Consider the following 24,996-nt stretch of genomic DNA (forward strand, 5'->3'; position numbering starts at 1 on the left):
ATTATAATACACAAACTCGTAAAGTCAGAATCTCAAATATAAGTACCAGGGCACAGGGGATATTTTAGGGAATTGGAAGTTAAGGCTTAAAATATACAGGGTTCCTATTTGGAATAATGGAAATGTTTTGGTAATGAATGGTGGTGATCGAAGCACAACATTGTGAAGACAATAGCCTGATACCTATCTGAATATAATTAAAATGGGGAATATTAGAGTATATATATGGTAACAGAATAAAATTTTTTAAAAAATCCACAGAACTACACTACATAGTGAATCCTAAGTTATATTGTGGACTATAAGTAATAGTACAATTATAAAAATGTGCTATCATCAATTGTAACAAATGTTCCAAACCAACACTAGGTGTTGGCTGTGGGATGGTATATAGGAACCCTGTATTTTATGCAAGATTGGTATGTAAACCCACAATTTCTCTAATAAAGAAAAGGAAAATATAAAAATGAATATTCCTTAATATGGGAAGAAAAAAATACCAATTCTATTAGAATTAAAATCTGAGATCTTCAGTTTAGGCAGAATTTGAAATATTTGTCAAAGAACTAACGTGTAGGCAAGGATACGCAGAGATGAGATCACAGAAAAGGAACATGAGTTTATTTTATTGTTCCAACCCAGCTCTTGAAGGGCACGAGTTGGTGCAGTTGCAATACAAAAACACACCTGGCACTTAGGCAGGCATAAGCTTTATTGGCACTTATGAACAGGAGAAACTCCCTAATGGTAGCCAGTTGGAGAATGAAGATAGTACTCTGCAAAAAGATGGGAAAATGAGGAGTGATAAAAGAGGTTTCAGAACAAGGACATTCCATAGAGTATAGAACGGAGTTTCTGCTATGGTCACATGAAATGTACACATAGTCTGGTGATGTTTTCACCATGCTTGTAGGCAGAACATTTACCAAAGACATTTACTGTTTTGGGAAGATTATAGATTATGATACTATGTATACATTATCTCCCCTCTGGAAGGGGTTGTTAACCTTTATCTTATGTCTAGGTCACACAGGAGGTTGCGTACTGAGGACTTGGGTACACCCTAGATCCCCATAATCCACCCCCACCGAGCAGCCTACATTGATCATAGGATAAGCATTGCATCCACATTCCATAGCAAGAGTATAAAAGGCAATAGCTAAAGCCATTATGTGTTTTTCAGTGACAATTGCAGTTTCACCTGGCACAAAAACAGCCAATGGGTAGAACCAAAAGGGGCACACTTTATATCTATCCTTGATCATAAAATTACACAACCTTATACATTACAGATTCGCACTTGTCATTCCATGCATGCGGGCAATGCACTCTGGGATGACAGACTTAGCCATTAACTATCCTAAACCACTATATGCAGCATATCCTAATAAAGGCCTGGGCTTATTCACCTATTCCCTTAAAAGGAAAGATATAATTACAAGTTTCATTGAAAGATGGCAGCTGAATCTCTTGCTCCAAACTTGCTCCAAACTTGTCAATGGATCATATTCTGCCATGTCAACAAGGTGTTCCAATGCTGTCCAATTTTGCAGGAGTTACAAGAAAGGCTAGTAGCACTCAAGGATGGTAAGTCTAACATTGGGTTTGATTGTGGGCACGGGTTACTGCTGAAGACCACTGTAAAAAGATATTGGCTAGGGTATTGTAGGTGAAAAGAAAGATGCTTATGAGTAACAATAAGGGGCAGATCATGCTAGTCTAACAGTATACAAACAATATATTTATTAGTAGTTAACTAAGTACCAGTTAGGGGAGTCCTATGAGAGGCTTCCAATACCATGTATTTTCTTCTTCTAAATCCTCTGAGTTTTTTATGGTGACCTCACAAACTAGTGCAGGTACAAGGAAAGTCCACATAGACACATAGGGCCCAGCTATAATAATTACCAGAGTAATGTGAGTAGAACCTGTGGTTGGAACTGGATGAAATCCCCACATGACTAATACCTTGTCCTGGAAGGCATCGATTCTGGAAGAAATAAACTTAAGTTAGTATTTTGAAGATGCATGGTACTACTGAAAGGATTAAAAATGGTGATAAGTGGGCCAAAAAAGGGGGCCAGCCATGACCTACTGGATCATGGGAATGAGAAAGGCCATGTGCCTCCAGAGGCTACATCCTTAAGTTTCAAATGTCATCTAGGAAACTTCCATCCCCAATTTTCCACTGTGGTCGTTATGCCCAAGACATCAAGGAGAGATAGGAGGAGAAGCGGTGCCCTAGACATAAACTCACAAAGACAATATAGGCAACAACAAAATAAGCATATGTTAAGCAAAATAAAAACAATACTTAAAAGAGCCATTCTTTCATTGTATAGGCACATTCATTAATTAATAATTAATTCACTTAAAAAGCGAATGAAGTTTACCAAGACTTTTAATATGTTCAGTATCCCTCTGCATATGATCTAGAATAGAAGAGATAATATTTTCAAGAGGTATAAATGTAGAGTACTTAATACTAATCAATGCACAATTTCCCCTTTGAGCTGCAGTTAATAGATCTAAGCTCCAGGTTTGCAATACTGTACATGTTGTCTCTCCACGGGAGCAGGCCACAACACCAATTTTGCCTGTTTAGAGTCTACTCACATTACTTTGGTAATTATTACTCCACTTGGTATATCTTTCACACAGCCAGCATGCTGCAGACCACTGGTCCTTAGAAGGAAGCTCCAGTGTTTCACCAGCATGATGTATAGTGCCCTTTGGCACTATGAAACAGAGCCATTATAGAGGCAATGTCCATTGTAAATCTGGCTGCCACAGGAGTCCGAAACAGTAAAATATTTTCCATCTATTTTAGGAGCAATGTTCAGAGAAGTGGTAGATACTTTCATTAATTTAGGGGTCATAGTGACAAACCTAGCCAATAATTCAAATGGAGAGACACCATGCATGGCCCTGGTGACCTAGTTTGAATGCACAAGAGAGTGTATCTCTTAATTTTTATATACTTTCTAAATACTTCCAATGCAGTTTATCACATATTAAATGATCTTTATTTTTAGTATTTTACTTTTTATTTCTACACCTTTACCATGATTATGTTAATTAGCAGGTATTTTATTTCAGCAATATAAGAAAAACTACTTTCTCCATTATTTTATGAAGACTAAGATTCCCGAAGGAATCAAGATTATCTTCCTCCTACCACCACTTTAATATATAGATTGAAGTGGCCTCTGACAGGTTTTCCTGTTATGAAGTTACTTTTTGTTATCAACATTAATTTAGGTTTCTATTTAATAATAGCCTCCTGGAATTAGCCATTTAAATATTTCAGTTTAAAAAATGCTCTTGCAAACTTCCTATAACAAACCATAACCACACAGACTAGTTAATTTATCTTAAGACAAATTATACCTTTACAAAACACATTCCTTTACTGAATGCTACCTTCTACAACTTTCTACATTCATTCAAGTCTTGTCTTACATATTTCCACCTTGATTTTCGAAAACCAGCCATCTTATCTTAGGATAAAACACATTAAACAAACATCAAATCTTAGTCAGCATTGACTATAAATTCACTTCCACAAACCTTTTACTTTTTTCTATATCCACTTAAGTCTCATATCTCTCATTCTGTTCTGTGAAGAAAAAAAAGAAAAACCATTCCAATTTAGACAAAAACAAAATTTTTAAAAAGAGGTTTGTAATAATGCCATTAGCCAGAAACTTACAATTTTCATCATTTTAAAGGTTTAACAGACTCACTACTACCTCATTTTTTTAGTATCCATATAAACCTAGGGAGATTATACCCAAGCTAAATAAAATTGAATCAATTATCTTTTATGCAAGAAATGGTGTTGTGTGGTTTGTTTGTGTGTTTGTTTGTTTGTTTTCTTTAATGAAATTCTAAAATTGTGAATAAACTTAAAAGCATACCGATTGCTAGGTTCTGGGATAATATAATTGTTTAATTTGTTTAATCATAATTTAGAAAAGAGCTCTCCATAGCTATCAAGGACTTTTTCCTTTACTTACTGAAATTTGACAATTGGATCATTAATTACCCCGTTAAAAGGTTTAAATTGGGAAATTACAGGACAAACTATGATTCAGTCACAAGTAGAGAGAAACAAAAACACAACTCACTAATGTTACTTATAATTTTCATTCTCTTACAAGTAAGTTTAGGTACAAAATAACATTATATTCAAAAGATTTCTTTGAATCGTGTTTCTGATTATTTTAATCCACACTGTGACTGCAGTTTGGCATAAGAATGTCATTCTTTTTAGTTATTGGTTTATAACCAAATTATTCCCAATACTTTAAAATATAAAATACAATCTACATCACTTTCTTTACTTCAGAGGTTTGCTTATTAACACAAGGGTAAGGCTAGTCCTGAAATAACCATAAACAAAGGTAAATTAGTCTAAGATTACCATTACAACATTAGGTCTATGCTAAATCCACCCAGTTATGGTAATTTCAGATATTATCCTTTTGTTGTTTTATATTATAAAGGATTCTATACAATGATCTTGAATCTTATTTACAGTTTCTAGAAGTTTTTACTTCAAAAAATATTGGGGGGACAAGGATGTGGCTCAACCAGTTGGGTGCCCACATGGGAGGTACCCATATGGGAGGTCCCAGTTTTGGATCCTGGTGCCTCCTAAAAGAAGATGAGCCCCCACTGCTCAGCTCATGCTCATGAACTAGATGCTGCCCCTACTGCAATGAGCTAGATGCCTCCACTCCTGCCAAAAAGAAGCTAGACACTGCACCCGTCACAACCAGCAGATGCCACAAGCCAGCAGATGCCACAGTCTGGGGAATGGATGTGGCTCTGGCCATTGGGCACTCACCTCTCATGTGAGAGATACTGGGTTTGGTTCCTGGTGTCTCCTGGAGAAGGCGTGCAAACAATGAGCAGACAGATGAAAGAACCATCTAGGGGAGGAAGGGATAAAGAAAGAAAAGTAAAAATAAATAAATCTTAAAAACAAAAGCAAAACAAAAACGAATTGGGCACTTTCATTTACTAACCAAGCAACTAAACTGTTTTATTAGTAACTGTTTTATTGTTAAGTTTTTCCACTTCTCCTATAGTTAAACTACTTCTATTAGCTCCTCTAACCCACAAGTGCACCATCCAGGTGGCAAGGGGTTCACAGAGTTGCTGATGGAACGGTTTCCATATCTTAATTAACTCTTCGCTCAAATGGTGAATTTCTTTGTCTTCCTTGATACAGTCTGCTATAGCTAATCATACCATCCGTAGCAATGGCCAGCTGATTGCTGTGGCAGCTTGCCTGCTATCTTCAGTTCTTGCAGCACATGCTCTACTCTCATCAGCGTTTTCGGGGCATCCCCATACTTGTTTGGAGTTCCACAATAGTCAAGCAAGTGGGAGACCCGATATATTTTCAGTTGTCCCCACTCATTCAGGAGGGCAGCCACCCCTCCTCACATGAATGTCATAGGTCAACCCAGGATTTCCCCCTGCAGATTCTCCTTTTCCTGAGTTCAAGCCTGCTACGGCTAGTGGTCCTTTGGTCTCCCAGCTGTGGCTCACCAGTTGTTCCATCCCAGCTCAAGAAGTACACAAGTCAGTGTGGCTGTGAGACCAAAGAACACACCTGACACTTAGGTGTCAGCTTTACTGGGATTTAGGAATAGGAAAGACTCTCCAAGTGTGGCCAGTCAGAGAATGAAGATAGCACTCTGCAAAGAGACGGGAAAATGAGAGGTGATATAAGGAGTTTTAGAACAAGGACATTCCATAGGGTACGAGAACAGAGTTCATGCTAGAGTCATGTGAAATGTACCCATGAGGTCTGGTGATGTTTTCACTACACTGGTAGGAAGGATGTTTACTGCTTTGGGAAGTTTACAGTTTACAATACCGTCTATGTATTCTCTCCCCTCCAGGAAGGATTGTTAACATTTAACTCATGTCTAGATCACACAGGTGGCTATATGCTGAGGACTCGTGGGGGTCCTGGGTCCCCACACTTATTAAATATCTTTTTTAATATGTTAAACATAAAATTCTTATTATTATTTACAATATGTTTCATTGGAGTATAAAGAGCAACTGCTACAGAAATTTGATGTCTCTGGGGGGTCAGAGAAATTTCCCTTAACCAACCGCTATTTAAAAGTAAACCGGTAGAAAATCCAGTATCATTAAAAATACCAAAATTTGTTGCAGAAATATCTCCAGAACCTTATACAATACTTAATCCATAAAACTCAATCAGTAAATATTTTAAGCCTTAAATGAAAACGTATCTTGTGATATTTGATAAGAAATAATTGTCAGAAAATTTTCTATGAAAATATACTTCCCCATCTGCCTATATCCCATTCCTGTACTCCCTGCCCTACCACCCCAAAATAAACCAACCAAACACACATTAAGCATACACTTTGGTTAGACTTGTACTGGTAAATAGATATAAAGCATTTATTTTATTTTATTTTTTTAAAAGATTTATTTATTTATTTTAATTTCCCCCCCTCCCCTGGTTGTCTGTTCTTGGTGTCTATTTGCTGCGTCTTGTTTCTTTGTCCGCTTCTGTTGTCGTCAGCGGCACGGGAAGTGTGGGCGGCGCCATTCCTCGGCAGGCTGCTCTCTCCTTTCCCGCTGGGCGGCTCTCCTCACAGGCGCACTCCTTGCGCGTAGGGCTCCCCCATGCGGGGGACACCCCTGCGTGGCAGGGCACTCCCTGCATGCATCAGCACTGCGCGTAGGCCAGCTCCACACGGGTCAAGGAGGCCCTGGGTTTGAACCGCGGACCTCCCATCTGGTAGACGGACGCCCTAACCACTGGGCCAAGTCCGCTTCCTAGCTATAAAGCATTTAAAATAAATTCTGATCTCTTCAACCCTGACTTTCATTAATGTTTTCAGCAAAATCTAGCTGCTAAATCATTATCCCAGTTTCCAGATACACTGAATGAGGAAGTAGAGCTATCAGAGATTACACTTTTCTAGATGTTAATTATAAGTACTAGCTGTTCTGTAAATGGAATGGATTTTAACATACATAGCTCATAGGATATGAACAAAAAATCTTTCCTTAAAGTTACTTACTTGAGATAAACATAATTACAGTCCACATTCTCTGATCTTTATTTTCATAGCCACTTTGGAAGTTAAAAGATGATAGTGGAAAAATACCTGGAATAGGAATTGAAAGATCAAAGTCCCTAGTCTCTATTTCGCCTCTGACACTAATTAGCTATAAACCTTGAGTCATGTCAACTAACCTTCCAGAGCCCATATTTTCTTGTCTATTTGATGAATTACAAATGTGTATGTGTGTATTTTTTCTTTTGTATGTCTTTTTAAAACTGATGCTTGGTAAAGTTTTCAATTATAAGGAGAGTAGGCACACATAGAAAAATTGGAAAACCCAGAAATCGGAGCAAAAAATAAAATCACCTTTAACCTATCACCTAAAGGTATTTATATTTAACATTTTGCATTTCCTTATAAAGTGATTTCATTTGTTTGCTTGTAATTACAAGCTATAACTTTACGAACTCATTTGTTTACTTATTTTTAAAATGTATTCTTATTAAAGTAACAGCTACATTTATTTTTAAAAAGCAAGTAATACTATGAGCTCATGACTTTTTAAAAAATTCTTTGCTTTAATTTATCTCACACAGCATTATCTCCAAGTCCCATTTCCTGAGGTAAAAACTTTCAACTCTTTTAGTTTTTTAGTATTTTCAAAAATGTATTACCTTATTTCCAAATGATTTGCTTTCCAAATATTTTTTTATTTTTCTTTTAATTTTAGATATTATTGACTTCCCAATTCTGCGATTAGGATTTAACTTTCTTCTGTCATGCCACCTTCCCTCACACACAATTGCCCTCCACACAACTTGTCAATATGAATAATGTACATTTTAAAAAACAAAGTTGTTTTTATTCATAGTTGTACCAGGTTCTTTTTGTTAAAATTTTTCATTTTTCATAAATTTCATAATTGCTTGTTTTTGTCAGTTTTGTAATTTCTATTTATCAACATTAATTTATCAACATATTTTCATTATATTTTTTTCTCGTCATCCCTCTTTTCCTCCTAGAGGTATTTGCCATCATGACCTAATTGGAACTGACTGTTCTCTGGGCTGCTTCAACACTATCTTTCTTAACTTCACCATCATTTTCAGAATACCTTCACCTTTCCACACTGGATTCCCTTTTTCCTGGAGCTCATGTCTTCCTCTCTTTTGTTTGATGGCTTAATTTGCTGGCAAATATCCTTCAGTAGCTTTCTGAAAAAGCGAGGATAGGAGGACAAATGTATGAAACCTTGAATGTCAGACTAATAATTTAGTTGAGTTTAAATTTACAGATTTATAGTTTCTTTAGAATTTTCTATCTGTTGGTGTTTTTCAGAAGTCCAAGGTCATTTTGATTTTCAATTCATTCATATTGTAAACACTTTTAATCTCTTTCTCTGCCTCTCTTTCTTTCTGTTATACTACTACTACTTTATGGGAAATTTTTTCTACTTTATATTGCAACACTTTTGTTGAAATATTTTATTGCCACTATACAGTTTAACTTTCCAAGAGCTCTGTATTTTTCTCTTACTGTCCCTCTTTAGAGCATCCTTTTATCTGTGTGGTTTTTTTTTTCTCCTATCTCTCTGAAAACACTGCTACAGTTTTTTCTGTTTTTTTGTTGTTGTTGTTCTGGACTTTGTCTTTAATGGAGAAGTTTTCCTCAAATTTGAAGAGCAGTCTTTGGATGATCATATTGGAGAACAATATACTCAAGCACCTGCTTGAAACCTCCATGGGTATAGGAGGAACTTGCCAACTGGTGGATTGCATTGTGGGATGATATAGTTTGCTAAAAAGCTGCTGGAAACAATATACCAGAAATGGGTTGGCTTTTAAAATAGGGGTTTATTGGCTTGCAAACTTACAGTTCTGAGGCTGTGAAATGTCCAAATCAAGGATTCATCAGGTGAAGCTTTTCTCCCCAAAAACTGGCAGCTACAGATGCTGGACTCCTCACTCCCATGGCAAGGCCTGTGGTGGCACTGCTGGGACTCTTCCTCCTCCTGTGGCTTCCTTGTCTTCAACTTCCTGTTTTATGGCTTTCTTTCTGCTTTTGTGTTCTGTTGATTTCACCTTCTGGCTTCTGGGGCTTTCTTTTACAGCTTCTGGGGGTTCTTTGTGTATTGATCCCATTTATGAAAGACTCCAATAAGAGGATTAAGACTCACCCTGGGTTATACCTTACTGCAGTAATCTAATCAAAAGGTCCCACCTGTAATAGGATCAAACCCACAGGAATGGATTAGCTCTAAGGACATGATTTTCTGGGGTCCATCCAACATTAAACTGTCACAGATGATTAAGTGGAGACCTACACACTTCTGGTTTTCCTTAAACTTCTGTATTTGAGGTCTTTTCTCCTGAGCTGGTCTCATTCTTCAGAAAGAAATCCTCCAGTTTCTTACCTGAGGGTTGGGGTACAGGCTCTTCGTTAGCTTGCATGTCAACAATCTGGGTTCTGAGAGGTTCCTGCACATAGTTTAGGGGATAGATTTTCATGTAATCTCCATATTGACACTAAGGCACTTCACTTCCACTGTCTACTCTGACTGGTTAGCCTTAGCCCTGTGCCTGTCTGCCTCACTTATCTGCATTCACCGGAGAGGGACATTTCCCTAAGTGCTTGCACAAAAGAGGACAGCTAATGGCTCAACTACACTTTGGACAAACTTTCAACCAATCCTCTTCCTTTTTACCCCATTTTTGCCTTTGTCTTCAGTTAATTATTGCCTCTAATGCTTGGGCCTTTTTGGATTTCTGCAGTATGAGATGATTTGATTAATCTCAGCTTCTTCTCTGTAAACATTAAGCAAAACAGAAAAACTTGAAACCTCAGTCAATTATGACCGATCCAAGTGCTTGCCATATACTAAAATCTTATTGGGGAGCAGCTGTGGCTCAAGCAGTTGAGCTCCCACCTCCCACATGGACAGTTCTGGGTTTGATTCCCGGTGCCTCCTGAAAAAAACAAAAACAAACAACAAGCAAAACAAATGAATGAAAAACAACTTAGGAAGCCAATGTGAGTGCCAGCTTCCCACATACAAGGTCCCAGATTCAATCCCCAGCTCCCAGGACCTTGAAAAAAATAATCTGATTGTCAGTTTTGTTATCATTTTCTTACCACTCTCTTCATCCTCGTGAATTAACAGCATTGTTATTCCTTTGCTGTAAACTTTGTGGGTTTCACAAGGGACTGGATATGTTCAATCTACCATGTAAAACTTGAAGTTAATATTAGCCATGTCACCAAATTGTCATGAGGATAAAATCTGATGGTTTGAAAATAGTTTATGTACCATATGGTATATTTTGTGTACCATATACAAAGATCATGGATTATTATCACACATTAATATAAATTTCTTCAGGCCTCTTTCATCAGTGAATACAAGTGAGATTACGTTAACAGCAGCACTAGGTCACCTCTCCCTGACTCTTTTTTTTTTTTTAAAGATTTTATTATTTTTATTTAATTCCCCTCCCCTCCCCCAGTTGTCTTTTTTTTTTCTGTGTCTTTTTGCTGCGTCTTGTTTCTTTGTCTGCTTCTGTTGTTGACAGTGGCACGGGAAGTGTGGGCGGCGCCATTCCTCAGCAGGCTGCTCCCTCCTTCACGCTGGGCGGCTCTCCTTATGGGTGCACTCCTTGAGCGTGGGGCTCCCCTACGCGGGGGACACCCCTGTGTGGCACGGCACTCCTTGCGCGCATCAGCACTGAGCATGGGCCAGCTCCACACGGGTCAAGGAGGCCCGGGGTTTGAACCGCGGACCTCCCATATGGTAGATGGACGCCCTAACCACTGGGCCAAAGTCCGTTTCCCTCTCCCTGACTCTTAAGTGCACACTTTTTATAAGGCTTCCATCCTCATCAAATTCTCATGCAGTTATGTTTGAGAATTCCCAGAACTAGGAAGCATTACTTACAAAATTTGAGTACTTACTAAGTGCCAGATTGCTTTAGACTTTCGGGGTATGTGGTGTTTTGGACTTATGTACCACCAAAAAACATGTTCTTAATCAATGCCTGTGGATGTGAATACTTATAAATAGGACCTTAGGGAATTTATTGAGATTACATCAATTAGGGAGTGGCCCAGCTGACCCAGGATGGGTCTTGATCCTATTGCTCAAGGTCTTATAGGGAAGGCAAGCAGCCAGAAGCTGAAGGTCAACAGAAACTGGAAGAGAAAAAGAGAAGCTGGGACAGGTGACCATATACTTTGCCCTGTCCCAAGGACCAATGATCACCAGCAGCCAGCTTCAGAATGCCATGGTCTTCTGGAAGAAAGCATCGCCTTGATGGTGCCTTGATTTGCTTCCCCTAGACTCAAAACTGTGGGCCAAAAAATACAGATCATTGAAGTCAGCCCCTTGCATGTTATGTTTTGGTAGCTAAGAAACAGAAAGGGTATAAATCAATGAATTAAAAAAAGATCCCTCCCTTCATTGACTTAAAATCTAGCAAGAGAAGACAAACACCAGATAATAAATAAAAGTCAGCTATGTAGTATACTAGAAAATGGTAAGTGATAGGTAAAAAGAAAAAGTGTATCTGGGATAAGGAGAAGGGGGAGTGCAGGGTTGGGAGAGAGAGCAATTTTAAGTAAGATTGACAGGGTGAGTTTCAATAAGTTGACATCTGAACAAAGACTTAAAGGCAGTGAGGGTAAAACAACGCTGCTATCCAGGGGAAGAGTCTTCTAGGTAAAAGGACAGCAAGTGCTAAGTCCCAGGGGGCAGAAGGGGGTTGGACAATATCTGGTAGGTTTGAGGGTAGTTATCTGAGCAAATGAGTAAAGGGGAGAGCAGTAAGAGGGGAGATTTGAGAGGGATGTGAATCTTATAGACCATGTGTCAATGACTTTGGCACTTTCTTTGAAAATGATGGGCAGTCAGAGTTTTGTAAAGGGATATGAACCTCCTTATATGGTGTCAAAAGAACAGCTACTGCAAATAGAAAGAAGAGAACTTTATTAATAATATAATGATTTATGAATAGGGCAACACAAAGTAAAAGTAGATGTTCCAAAGTGGAACATTGGGAAATTATAGTCCAAAAAGGTGGTAAATAGCAGTTGTCAGACAAATTCTGTTCTAGTGGCTTATTGGAACATTGAGGAAGAAAAAAACTTGTCGAAAACTGATTGGTCAGAACTTAGGCATCTTTTTTTTTCTTTTTTTGCCTTATTTCCTCCAATCTGTGCATTCTTGAAGTCAGATTGCATCAGCATAGGGTGTCCAACTTGTGCACCTCCTTTTTTGGGAGGCATTTTGTAACCGAGGGTCTGAAGATCAACTTAGAGCCCCTTTAATAGTAGTAAAAAGATTATTCCAAATACTGTGTTGTACATAGAATATATGAGGGCAAAGTTGGGAGCAAATGGACCAGGCTCAATGCTTTTGCAGTAATCCAGGCAAGACCAGACAGTGGGTGTTTTACACCAGGGTTATGAGAGGGATTGTTTACAATCTGGGCATATTTAGAAGATATAGCCAATAAGACTTCCTGACAAACTGAATGAGTGTTATAATACAAAGAGAGGATTGAAGAATGACTCCAGGTTCTTTGGCTTGAGCAACTGGAAGTTTGTATTTGCCATCAACTGAGAGAGGGAAGGCTTTGGATAAAACAAGATTAATATATAGGTTTGGTCAAGCTAAACTTACGATGTCTATTAGACAACCAAATGCAGATGTCAATTGTTCTGTTAAACACATTTGTCAGGTCATGACCACGCAGCACCTGCCAAGTTTTTCTTTTCTTGTCCAACTTGCTGATGGTTGCTGCCAAAAAGCCACTTGATGATGCTTCACTGCTACTTCTGCAGTCACAGTCCTCAGTGAGCCCGGTGATATCTATGCCAGGAGTGCTCCAAGAAAACTAAAGTCTTGAGGCATCAGAGAAAGACTGTAAGTTCTGGAGTCTGCATTTGCCCATGTAAAATGGGGCCCTCCTCTTCTTATACTGGCATTACATTTGTCCCCAAGTCTTGAGTATTTGCCTTCAGCTTCTATGTACACTTCCTTGCTACTCAGGCTGACATTCAACCCCTAGCACTGAGATGTGTAATCTTCCTCTTCAAGTCCAGACATTCTTTCTTCCTACTCTCTCCCATCTCTCTAATTCAAATAGGCTGTTTTTGGTTCTAGGTCTAGATATGTCTGAATCTCTGCCTGGGCCTTTGTTATATTATGATCATTATTATTGGCTCCATAGATGGGGTGGTGTCAAATTAAAATGAAGATATTGAGGCAGAGAAAGTGTACTAGGGTGGAATTCTAAACTTAACAGTTGAGACTCTTCTTAGCAGCTAATTACTTTCTATTGAAATACTAATGAAGAAACATGAACTTTGTTGTGTGTGCTCTATTAAGCAGTAAAATATCAAGAGTCTGTTAATTCACTATCCAAATCTCTCCATGGTAGAAATTCTTTCCCTATATTACCTCTTCCGCCTGTCTTTTTCATACTATATTAATTGATCTTTGGGAATTCCACACTAAGTGAAAGAATTGTTCCAAATTTGATGTTTTGGAATCTAATGCTTTCAACTGATCCAGATCTATAATCGGCTTGTTTTCAGAATTTCTTCATATGGTGGAGGGGGGCCTAAAGTCCCAAAACAGTGAACATGATACAGTTCAGGGTTTTGAGTTTGAAGGTGAATTCCAACAGCTGGACTCCCAGATGCTTCAGTCTCTGGAAAAAGAATGATGGAGACTTATAATGTTTCTAGTCAGCATAAAACAGAAGTACATGAGTTGCCTGATAAAGTCTGGCATTTTTTTGGATCACTGGAGCAACAGAAAATGATTTGTATCCCTGAGAAAAAATTAACAACCATCTTGCTCTTTGCAATGGTAGTAGTTTAGTCACTACAGCAAGAAAATCTCCCCACATGAACAAGCCATCTTCATTGACTAACCCATCAAGAGGCATTTACAATTTAGCAGCAGGAAATAGAAGGAATACCCTCTTGGTACATAAGAAGAAAGGCTTTCTATAAAACCTAATGGCATTTTAGGTAATGCTTCCATCATAGGAAATGCAAGTTCCACTGGAAACATTAAAATATCACTTCTAAAATTAATTATGTGTAATATTTAAATTAGTAAACTACAACTAATAAATATAATTACTTTACAGATTTCTCCAACTATAATGAATAGTGAAAACTGTTAGGTTAAATTAAAAAGAATTTGCATTTAAAACATCCATGCACAATAAAGAAACGGCAGTCTAAAATTTTTTAAAAAGCCTTGAAATAAAAGTTCTTGATGTCTAGATTATGCACACGACAAACAACAAATATCAAAACAAGTACTTTCTTCCTCTAACTGGTCACATTTAAAGACCATGCACTTATTCCAAGAGTGTAACCATTTTGGGAAATCTTCTATTAATATTTCCTCAAAATACTGTTGTTAGGTCACAAAGGAAATCAGTAGTAATATAGTAATATCTTACCTCCTTTATACCTTCCCTCTCTTTATATTTTTTCCTTTTGTTTCATCCCAAATGCTCTTGCCTGGCTCTTTACTTACCTTAGAATGATTTTGATTCCTTTTTTACCAAACAATAGGAAAAGTCATGAATTTACCTTCAAAGAAGGCAAACTAATCCCTTGAACTAAACCAGGCACTCTGTTCTAATAAATTAATTTTTAATGGAACACAGCCACACCCATTTATTTACCTATTGCCTAGAGCTGCTTTTGTACTATAATAGCCTAGGTGAGCTGTCCTGAGAGCTTTAGGCTTGCAAAGCCTAAAATATCTGGCCCTTTACAGCAGTAGTTTGCTGACCCTTCCTTTAAAGTATTAAGATTTGACACCCTTGAGGAGATTCCAAAGAACAAGCTACAACTACCTAAAGAATTCCTTGTGTTTGTGCACATATCAGATAGCAGCTGCATTGCTGGAATCCATATGTAGATTACTCAAAATGATTGCTTTGGAATGGATAATGTTAATTTAGAATCATGGTTTTTCATACACTTGCATTTGTTTTCTTTTATCCCTCTCTGGTTGTCAAAGGATAATAATTCAAATAATATAATTGTGAAGGGTAGGATCATAGAATATAATTCTTGCTGCTTCAGCATTTTATTGGGAACTTATTTAAATGTATAACCTACTCCTAAGGTAATCATAATATTTCTTTAAATCAGTTTTCTCTTATGCAAAAGGAGGATAAAGATACTATGTAAGTCTACCAAAGCAAGTCTAAATGAATGTTAAGTGCTCATAACAAAGTCTGACACACAGTAGTTGCTCATTAAAGGTTAATTATTATGTTGATTGCTATATATCAAGCATTCCTTACTATGGAATCGCTTACATTCCTAACTATGTTAGGAATATGCATGGATTTTCTTTAAGTTATAGTATTATATCCTAATCTTTCCTACTTTTATAATGATTTAATCTTTATCATTATTAATATTATAATGCAGAAATTATCAAAAGAAAAATATCTTGAAGCTAGAGCTTTTTGCATTTAGGAAGTTTAGGCTGTAAGTAATTAAGTCATTAACCTAAGTCAATGGGACTTGAAGAAACAGAGTTAGCCCAGGTAAAGTACACTTGTTTCAATAAATCCCTTTACTGTGGATGCTTGTCTTGAGCATTGGGCATTTTCCTGGTGAACATTTTCCTGGTATATTCAATAGAAAGTCAATGGTAACTAAGCTAGATCTCTTTCTGGAAGTGGTTGGCCAGATGGACTGGACACTTTTATTATCTGTACTAGCTCAAATTCTGCCTTTGCCATTAATCAATATCGTGCTCCAGTAAATAGATCTTGACAATTGCTCTCTGTGGTAGGAAAGTTTTATTGTTATCGTCTGCCACAAATTTGACCATTGCTCTCAAACTTGTTATGAAAATCACAAGGCATTAATTTGATAAACATAACTAAGTCTATGTGCTCAGCTCAGGAAGCTTTTGTAAAATTTCTAATGAAGAAACCTAAAATATATCAGCTTTTAAACATTTTACATACAATATCATGTGATTTAGGGAGGTAGCATTATTTTTTTCTTTTGACAAGTTAAGAACCTGAGAGAACTCAGTAAAAGTGCTGCAAAAATCCTATAGTTCTGACAGAACGTTTGGTGAAGGTATTAGAGTTTATTGTTTAACTTAGCAAAACCAAAACACTCACTGATCTTTTTACAGCCAGAGGTCAGATTACTCATATCATTAAGAACCACTCCACTGGACTTGGCTTATTTTAGTATACCCTTCTACCTCTCACTTCTCCTTCGTCTTTATTGTTTCATCCCTTTTTCTTATATGGGAGTGGCTAAGGTAGCCATCTATTTGCTGTATGGGCAGTTTGCTTGATCCCTAAGTACTGTTGTTTTCTCATCTTTGGAGTGTTACATGGAATGACGCGCTCTTAGAGTTGCAGGGCAGATTAAATGAGATTAGTGATGTAAAGCGTTACTTGGCATGGGTCATGGCAAAAGCTCAATAGATATGAGCCATTACTGAAGCAGGATAGCAAGATAGGGAACCTGGCAGGAAGTCCATGTGGACAATGATACCCCCAAGGTGACTGCTGGAAGACCCTGGAAGCCAGGAGAAGCACAGGATATTCCCCAAGGACATTATCATTGGGCCTTCCCTGGAGATTGATGCGTGGGGTAATCAATCAAAACAGCAAATAGCTAGGACTCCTCCCCCGCCATTAGCAAAGGAGCAGAACAATTATTGATTTAAAAAGCAAGCACAAAGGCCTTTTTGGTCTCTTGCCTTCGCCCTGGCCTGGTGCTGGTCCGTGTGCCTGTTCCTGCCCTCTGCACCCTGCTTTTGTGGTTTTTCCCCAGCCATGATGGCCGCACAAGTAAACCTTGGGCATTTATAATCTATAATCGGAAACTGTGGTCTGTGAATCAGTCTGCTTTATCACTTTTCAGCCCCTTCCTCTCTGCCTGGGACCCATGAGTTGTTATTTTCTCCCATTTTTCTTCCCTCCCTCCCTTAATAAATTATTGGCCTAATTAACTTGACGTGCTCTTGAAATTCATTTTCTGTAGCACAGTCAAGAACCTAGACAAAATCTGGCTACATTACTATTACAGTGCCTTTTCATGGAAGTGTGTGAATGAAACATCCCTTCTTCCCTTACCTAAAATGAGAGAATATTTACATGTAGAATATAAAACATAGGGGAGTGACATTTCAGAAGGATCTTAAAATAAAACACAGAATCCAGGGAGGGCGGGGAAGAGAAAGGAGCAGCATTTTGTAAGGCCTTTTTTCTTGTCTGTCTGTCTCCACACATCCTTTTTTCTCCAAATCAAAGCACTCACATCTAAACGCTGCTGGAAGACCAGTATTTCTATTTGCCCTGAAATAAGAAAAAGGGAAGATTATCTCTGCAATTGCAGAGGAAATGGGGCCCTCAAGATTGGATAGTTGAAGGGCAGCATTATCGGGAAATCAGCCCTGAGGATAATCCAAACCAGATGCATGGCCCCAGGAGGCGTCACTGCTGGGTTCCTACGTTTCTTGCTTCTCAGGAAAGACAAGGGACTTGCTGCTGTCGTGTCAGGGCTGAAAAGAACCAGCCCAGACCCACAGACCACATAGGATGTAAGGAAAAGGATTCTGATGTCAATTTTATAGGAATTTGTTATTTAAAAATATAGATAAATAATGATGGGGTTGCTCTACTATATTCTCAAATTCTCTTTTTACTAATGTACACTAGATTGTTTTTCCATCTCAAGCCCTATTTGTCTTTCTCTCACCAGCCAGACTCCAAATTTCTTTCCCTTCATTATCTAGAAATGCCTTACTTCCTCGTTTGTTAAAAAGGCTTTTATTGACAGCCTTCTTTTCTTTTCTTTTTTACACTTTTAAAATTAAAGTTAATAGATCACAAAGAACGTTGCATTAAAACACACACACACACACAAAAACCATGAGGCTCCCATATACCCCACTCTCCACCCCTCCACCCTATCATTTTTTTTAATTGTATTTTTTGAAGTTGTATACATCACACAAGAAAATATTACATTAAAAAATATAAGAGGCTCCCATATACCCTCTACCCCCCCACCCCACTCCTCCCACACCAACAACCTCCTCCATCATTGTGGCACATTCATCACACTCAATGAACACGTTTTGGAGCACTGCTGCACCACATAAATAATAGTTTACCCTGTAATTCACACTCTCCTCCAGTACATTCAGTGGGTTACGGCAGGATATATAGTCCAGCATCTGACCCTACAATACCATTTAGGAAAACTCAAAGTCCCCAAAATGCCCCCACATCACAGCTCTTCTTCCCTCTCCCTGTCCTCAGCAACTATTGTGGCCACTTTCTCTACCTCAATGCTACAATTTCTTCTATTACTAGTCACAATAGTTTTATAGTAGAATATCAGTAAGTCCACTCTAATCCATATTTTATTCCTCCATTCTGTGGACTCTGGGATGGTGATGTCCATTCCACCTCTAGATCAAGAGGGGCTTAGATTCCACATGGATGATGGATGCAATTCCTCTACTTGAAGTTGTTGGCACTCTTGTTTCCCTGGTGTGTTGGTTGAACATTTTCATCTCCCTGTTAGTTAACCCGGGTAAGTCCAAAGAACCAGAAAGCAGGAATCACAACTCTGCTGAGGCTCAGGGACCAGCTGGCACATGGACAGCTTTATTTTCAGTGAATTAAAAAACAAACCCTGTTTTTAATAAACTTATTTATTTATTTATTTATTTTCTTCCCCTCCCCTTCCACCACCCTGCTGTTTTTGCTGTCTGTGTCCATTCACTGTGTGATCTTCTGTATCTATTTCTCTTTTTGTCTTCTCATCTTTCTCCTCTAGGATTCACTGGGATTTGATCCTTGGGACCTCTGATGTGGAAATGTACATTGAGCCACCTCAGTTCCTGGTCTCTGCTGCACTTCACCTTGACTCTCCCCTTTGTCTCTCTTTTATTGCATTGTCATCTTGCTATGTGACTCACTTGCATGGGCACTGGCTCACTGTGCAGGCACTCAGTTTGCTGCACTGGCACTTGGCTCGCCACGCAGGCGCTGGGTCTTTGCACAGTCCTTGGCTCACCATGAAGGCACTCGACATGGGCACTTGGCTCACTGTGTGGGCACTGGCTCACTGCATGGGCACTGGCTCACCCCGCGGGCACCTATGTGGGCACTTGACTCACCATGTGGGCACTCGGCTTGCCATGCAGGCACTTGTATGGGCACTCAGCTCACCACATGGGCACTTGGCTCACCACACGGGCAGCCACAGGGGCACTTGGCTCACCAGGCAGGCACTGGCTCGCTGTGCAGGCCCACTTTCTCTTCTTCCTTTTCACCAGGAGGTCCCAGGGATGGAACCTGGGTCCTCCAATATAATAGGTGGAGGACTTATCACTTGAGCCACATCCACTTCCCTGTTTTTAATAAACTTTGAAGCTCCTTTGAGACTATTTTTAAATATAAATTAAAGAAACAAAACAATTAACAAACAAGCCTAAATTATTTTCTTTTTCTTCTTTTTAAAATCACTTCTGTTTTCCTGCTATTTTGCTATGTCTTATAGTCCTGGTCTTATAAAGTGGACAGCACTGGTCACAAACAATAAATATTGGGAATACAGATGTTTAAATGAAAATTTTAATGACTTGCTCTTCTTTTACTCCCTTTATTGAAAACTTGAGAGCGTACGTCTTAAAAACAAAACAAAACAAAAAGTCACTTTCTATGGCTTAGTGTGTGTTCTTAATTTCACTTCCATATTTGAATAAAGGGAAATGATTGCAAAGCTCCTGTGTTTTCTGTTGAATTATCAAATAGGAGGGATTCCAATGGTGTCTTTAAAATTGGTAAGATAAGAGGTAAGGAAACACTGACTCCATAAATAATTTTTACACCATAACACAGGTGCTGGAGAAAACAGCAGAATAATACTAGAATCAGGGAAACCCTTTAGACTCTGATGGGTGAGGGAAGAGAACAAGAAATTCTCAGAGATTGCTTTATGGATGGTCCTTTCAAGAAGACATAAGGGCACCGATGGATCAATTTTGGTGTTGTAGCAGAGAGATGGTGAGGGAGAGCTGGATATAGAAGCCAAGTGTGTGTGGAGAGTATTTATATACATTGGTTTCTGTTTTCTTTTTCTCTTCCTTTTTTGGGGGGAGGGGTTTGTGTGGTGGGTATATTGATAAGGGAAGAAGGGGATATCTAGTGAACACTGGGGTTGGGTTCAGGAACAGAAGGTGGGCCTAAAGCAGAAAAGACAAGGTGATTTTAGGACTTGTATAAATTAAATAGGTTTTAATTTTATTCTTTAAAATATCTCCAACTTCAATCTATAGTTCCTTTTTCTCTTCCTTCCCTTTCTTTTTTCCTTCTTCACCTATTTTTGTTCCTCTTTTTCCTCCTCCCCCTCTTTTTCTGACAGTTTCCTCCTCCTCCTTACCCTCCAAGGTGGTGGGGTATCCAGGGATTATTTCTCCCTTTCTGGTGGATAAAGAGCTCTGTCATTACATGCTATGGGCATCGAAGATGGTGGCTGAGCCCAGGAAGTACCAGGTTCTCTCTACTAAACACAGTGACTTTAGAGAAGTCCTTCTGAGTCCATGTTCAGCCATTTAAGAGTGTAGATCCTATAGGAGGGGGATATCCAGCTATCTGAGCACCATAGCAGCAGGCAATTGTGAAAAGGCATGATCATTGTTCCAGGAGAGCTAGTGGGGTCTGGGGTGCTTGGCTGAGATTCCAAGACTTTCCCAGTCAGGAAATCTTTATTACACATTTGGATGAGTTATGCTTCACATGCCTTCTTAGAATACCTTTTAGAAGGATCCCAAGCCAAGTGTTTTCCTTTCTAATTTTAGTATAGGATTTCTAATCAAGAAAATTGGAAACCTGAGCCATTTATGTATGTCAGGAATTGCTTTTGAGAGAAATTTTCAGTCACTTTCAGCCTCTAATTATTAGCCAATATTGTCCTTTTGTCTCTTCTCAGTTGAATATGGATTTCATGGGATCCGGAGAATCAACCTGCTAATCCAAAGGTCAAATTGCAGAGCAATTTCAACTAATATATTCAGCAAAGAGTGGTAATAAAGCAAAAGAGTTTTGAAGAAATAAAACAAAGGTCTAGGAGGAACCCAAGGTTAACATATCAAATCTAGACTCTTCATTAATCATTTTAAATGACCCATTCCCCACAATCTGTATTCAGGCGAGAACATTCCTGCTTTCCCTTTGTGCCCCTGGTGTGGCCAGAAGTTCAGGATCTTCAATTCTAATATATTGCTGGTGTCATTCCAATGAATTCCCCTTTTTCTCACTCCTTCTGTATAGTGGCTGTGAAGAGAGCTCAGAAGTGCAGCCGGTGATCTGCAGCATGGCTGGATGAATCCAGCTAATTGCTAGACTCAGCTCCAAGCTCTGGGCACAAACTTTGTGGGAGCTGTTGAGGTAGAGATTGTGGCGTTGGCCTTCACTTCCCTCTGTAGTCAGAAAAACATCCTGAAATGTTTCCCTAATTTCCCTTTTGGAGAGAAGATCCCACTTAAAGAAATATTGAGGTAGGAATCTTTTGTTTTGAGAAGTAAAGATATAATGAGGATTCAGTAGGTAAAGGACATTCACTGTGAATCATGGGTTTCAAATTGTGTTAAAATGTTGACTTGTTGGAATTTACTTCCAGAAATTACTAGTTAAGAAGAGATAATGAGAGATCACAGAGAATGTCACTTGCCAAATTCACTTTTTTTCTGTCTTGATTTGGGTTAGAGAAATAGGAATCCCAAGAGACACTATTTCAAGGGCAGCATCTATGTCGGAGATGATATGAATGGCACTTCTTGGGTTTGTACTCTTCAGTGCCTGCACAAACATCTGAGCATCCCTGGGGAGTGATGGGTGATGGACTATAGGGTAGGATAGCCTAACTCCCAGCCCAGGCAGGCAAGAGAAAATAATAAATAAGAAGGGGCACCTGAGCCTGTGGGCTCCAACATGAAAATCTATAGAAGAGAGTTTTATAACACAACTTAAGCTAGAGAATGAGTATAATTGCTTCTCAAGCAAAAGAAGATCCAGAAGCTATACTAGTGAGATTGAGCAGTAAGGATTCTGGGGAGTACTCCCTACCATCAAGGAATCATGCAACGGAAATGCATGAGCCTCCAGGATATGAGATTCTACTTAGTGTCCAGGAATGAGTGGCTAGACTACAGATTCCCAGCCAAAATTTTCATGGACCTCCTACCTCCAATTCTGAACAGATTAATTGACTTACAGCAAAGAAAAATGCATGTTTATAGCAGAGGAAAGGAAGTAGATAACATCCTCTAAGAGAAATAATCCTACTTTTCAGAATTGGTATTTAGGAATTAGAGATAATATATGAAAATCCCCTACTATAGTGCTTGGCACTTAGTAGTTTGCTATATTATAATTCTCCTTGCCTTAATTTTTTTTTCCTAGGCCTTTCTTCCTATCTATAATAACTTCAGTATAGTATAATGAATGTGATTCTAAATCCCTGTACTCAGTGCTATTACATTCAGATTATTGAATATGTCAGCTTTGACCCCTTTCTCATACTCATACTTGTTCAGGAAAGTTCAGGAAAGTTTAATAGGGTATATGTAAATCCCAATAGTAAATATAAAAACAATAGGTAAATAGGAGTAGAACGGTGGTACAAAAATTATAACTCAGTGTAATCTTAGCTTAATAATATACTATTAATTAAAAAGAGAATTTATTCGAGATACAAGGTAGAGTAGTCGTGGGGTCTTGGAGTGAGAGAAGGGTTGAGAAGACTAGGCTGGATTCTCCTTGGAAACTCAAGTCAAACTTGAATAAACAATTGTATTTATTATTAAATACCTCTAGTTAAAGAAAAATAGGCCAATGTTACAACAGTAACCCCTTTAACATTTGGTTAGAAAGTCAGTGAATCTATTCTCCCTCTATTCCCTGTGAAAAGTATTGTCCTTTGTAAGAAAAAGATCTATTTTCAATAGAGACTTCAATTATGCATTCCGAAGAACCGTTCCCCAAATTGATAATGTCTTTCCCTTGGCAAATAACAATTTTTGTAAAAAAATAAGAAAGTCAAAGTAAATGTAATCATTAAATCTCAGGGTACTGAGTTTTGATGTAAAAAAAATATTTTATTTTTATCCCGTCTTAAAAAATTAGCTGTTTAGTTTTCCCCATGACATAACCTGCTCCATTTATTGAAAAATCTCAAGCTGCCCTAAGTATCTTGATGGGAATTAATGCCTCTGAAGGACAGCTGTTGTTCTCTACCAAGTACTCTTGAGGCAAATGTGATGTACAATGTAGGACCTGAGAGGGAAAAACCTAATAATAGATGCTCTCTGTGTAAAGACAGTGCTTACCATGAAGATATAAGCTACCAGTTGAGGCATTCAATTATTACAGAACTAAAGGAATCAGTAAATGATCGCTTTTTCAAATTTAGCTAAGGCTGGCAGTGACAAGTAAGCAAGACGTCAGTTTCCTCCATTGCTTATCTCCTTATTCAAACTGGAAAATGAATAGAGGGATATGGGTTTGAGCAGGAGTTGGGAGCAAGCACCACTAGGATGTTATCAGTATGTCTGGGAGAAAGCAAATGAGTGTTGACATCCCTTATCCCTTTTCCCCCATTCTCTGGCCCAATTCCAACCATTTTAGACTCTGCATTGGCAGCAGGAAATCTGGAAAGTATAGTCCAAGTGTTACTGCAGAGAGTTAAGAGAGGTTAGTAAATGAGACTATGAACACAGGGCAGGATAGACTGATAACCTAAAGCTCAGAGATGGTCTTCTGCATCTTAAGCCAACCTACCAATCTGTGTATCTCATCTCTGTCCATTTGTCCACAGAGCAAAACACAAGGTTCTAGCATTTAGGTTCTAGTCCCCTAATTAACTGAGTCAGTTCCCCAAGACACATTGTATTTTCTGGGGTTACCTTTCTTCTAAAGTTTTCTCACTTAGTCCCTTTCCCCAAAGCAATGCGGCCATCTCTTGTTCTAAGGTCACAAATTTTCTTTTCAGAATAGTTTTGTAGTTCACCACAAAATCCCAAGGACTTCAAAGAGGAAGCCCGGCCGTCCACAGACAACTCACCATAAACAGGATCCAAGTCTCCAACAGCAAAAACAGCCATTGTGCGTCTTGGGGAACCAACTTGGGGTCTCTTCAGCCAGCACTGGAGGCAGAAGAACACAACTCCACAGAGGAGAGCCATCAGGAAAATCAGTAGCAAGAACCTGAGGCCGAAAGACAGGGGAGAAACTTGAGTGAGGTGAAGTATCCAGGGAAGTTAACTGTTTACTCTTTGGAAATTAAAGAGTTGTATTAAAGAGCAGGTTCTTGGCTCTTAACACATTTATCCACTCTTCCTTTTATTCAGTCAGCTGTCCCAGTCATCCATTCAACTAGTATTTAAGCAATTGCACAGAATTTAGATGTTGGCGTTGAGGATTTCAATGTAAATAACACTATGCCTCTGCTTTTAAGGAGATAACTATCTAATTGAGAGAGCTGGTAATATTTAACTTGTAAAATAAACACAGAAGTCAAAATTTAAGAGATTATAACAAATGACTTAAAATTTCTGAAGGACTATCTCACACATGCACAAAATTTCTGAATGGCTTTTAAAGTTAAAACTAAATCAGTGGGGGACTCATTTAAGAAGATTTCAAGAGAAAGAATAATTATTTTACAGTTAAAGTTGACCAAGTCTGAAATAAACTATTGTTCTTAAAAGTAGAAAGTTTCTTGTCAAAGGAAGTGTTTGACAACCCTGGCCAAAAATCTAAAACGGACATTTCTGTAGATTTTTATTTATATGATCCCTAAGATTTCCTTAACCCTTATGTTTTTAAGCACTATCTCAAATTAG

At 38.4% G+C, this 24,996-nt stretch overlaps 1 protein-coding gene and 1 long non-coding RNA gene across 3 annotated transcripts in view; both read right to left on the reverse strand.

Annotated features, from left to right (window-relative positions):
* Positions 1-599: 599 nt before the first annotated feature.
* On the reverse strand, positions 600-2,318 carry LOC131278337 (uncharacterized). Its single transcript, XR_011648544.1, has 3 exons — positions 2,096-2,318; positions 1,909-1,990; positions 600-1,638 (listed from the first exon to the last, which is right to left on the reverse strand). It is a non-coding gene; the product is annotated as an uncharacterized lncRNA (long non-coding RNA).
* Positions 2,319-3,064: 746 nt separating this feature from the next.
* TMEM207 (transmembrane protein 207) overlaps positions 3,065-24,996 on the reverse strand; it is a 30,677-nt gene continuing 8,745 nt past the window's right edge. The window contains exons 4-6 of one of the 2 annotated variants that reach the window (XM_058295538.1): positions 24,216-24,358; positions 4,853-4,937; positions 3,065-3,619 (exon numbers count right to left, since the gene is read on the reverse strand). In XM_058295538.1, coding sequence (XP_058151521.1) covers positions 3,610-3,619; positions 4,853-4,937; positions 24,216-24,358 — 238 coding nt within the window. In that variant the 3' untranslated portion in view covers positions 3,065-3,609. Of the gene's footprint in view, positions 3,620-4,852; positions 4,938-12,031; positions 13,778-24,215; positions 24,359-24,996 lie in introns of those variants that run through there. The other variant, XM_058295537.2, reaches the window with a different exon arrangement.

Source organism: Dasypus novemcinctus, chromosome 4 (genome assembly GCF_030445035.2).
Source record: "Dasypus novemcinctus isolate mDasNov1 chromosome 4, mDasNov1.1.hap2, whole genome shotgun sequence".
Lineage (NCBI taxonomy): Eukaryota > Metazoa > Chordata > Mammalia > Cingulata > Dasypodidae > Dasypus > Dasypus novemcinctus.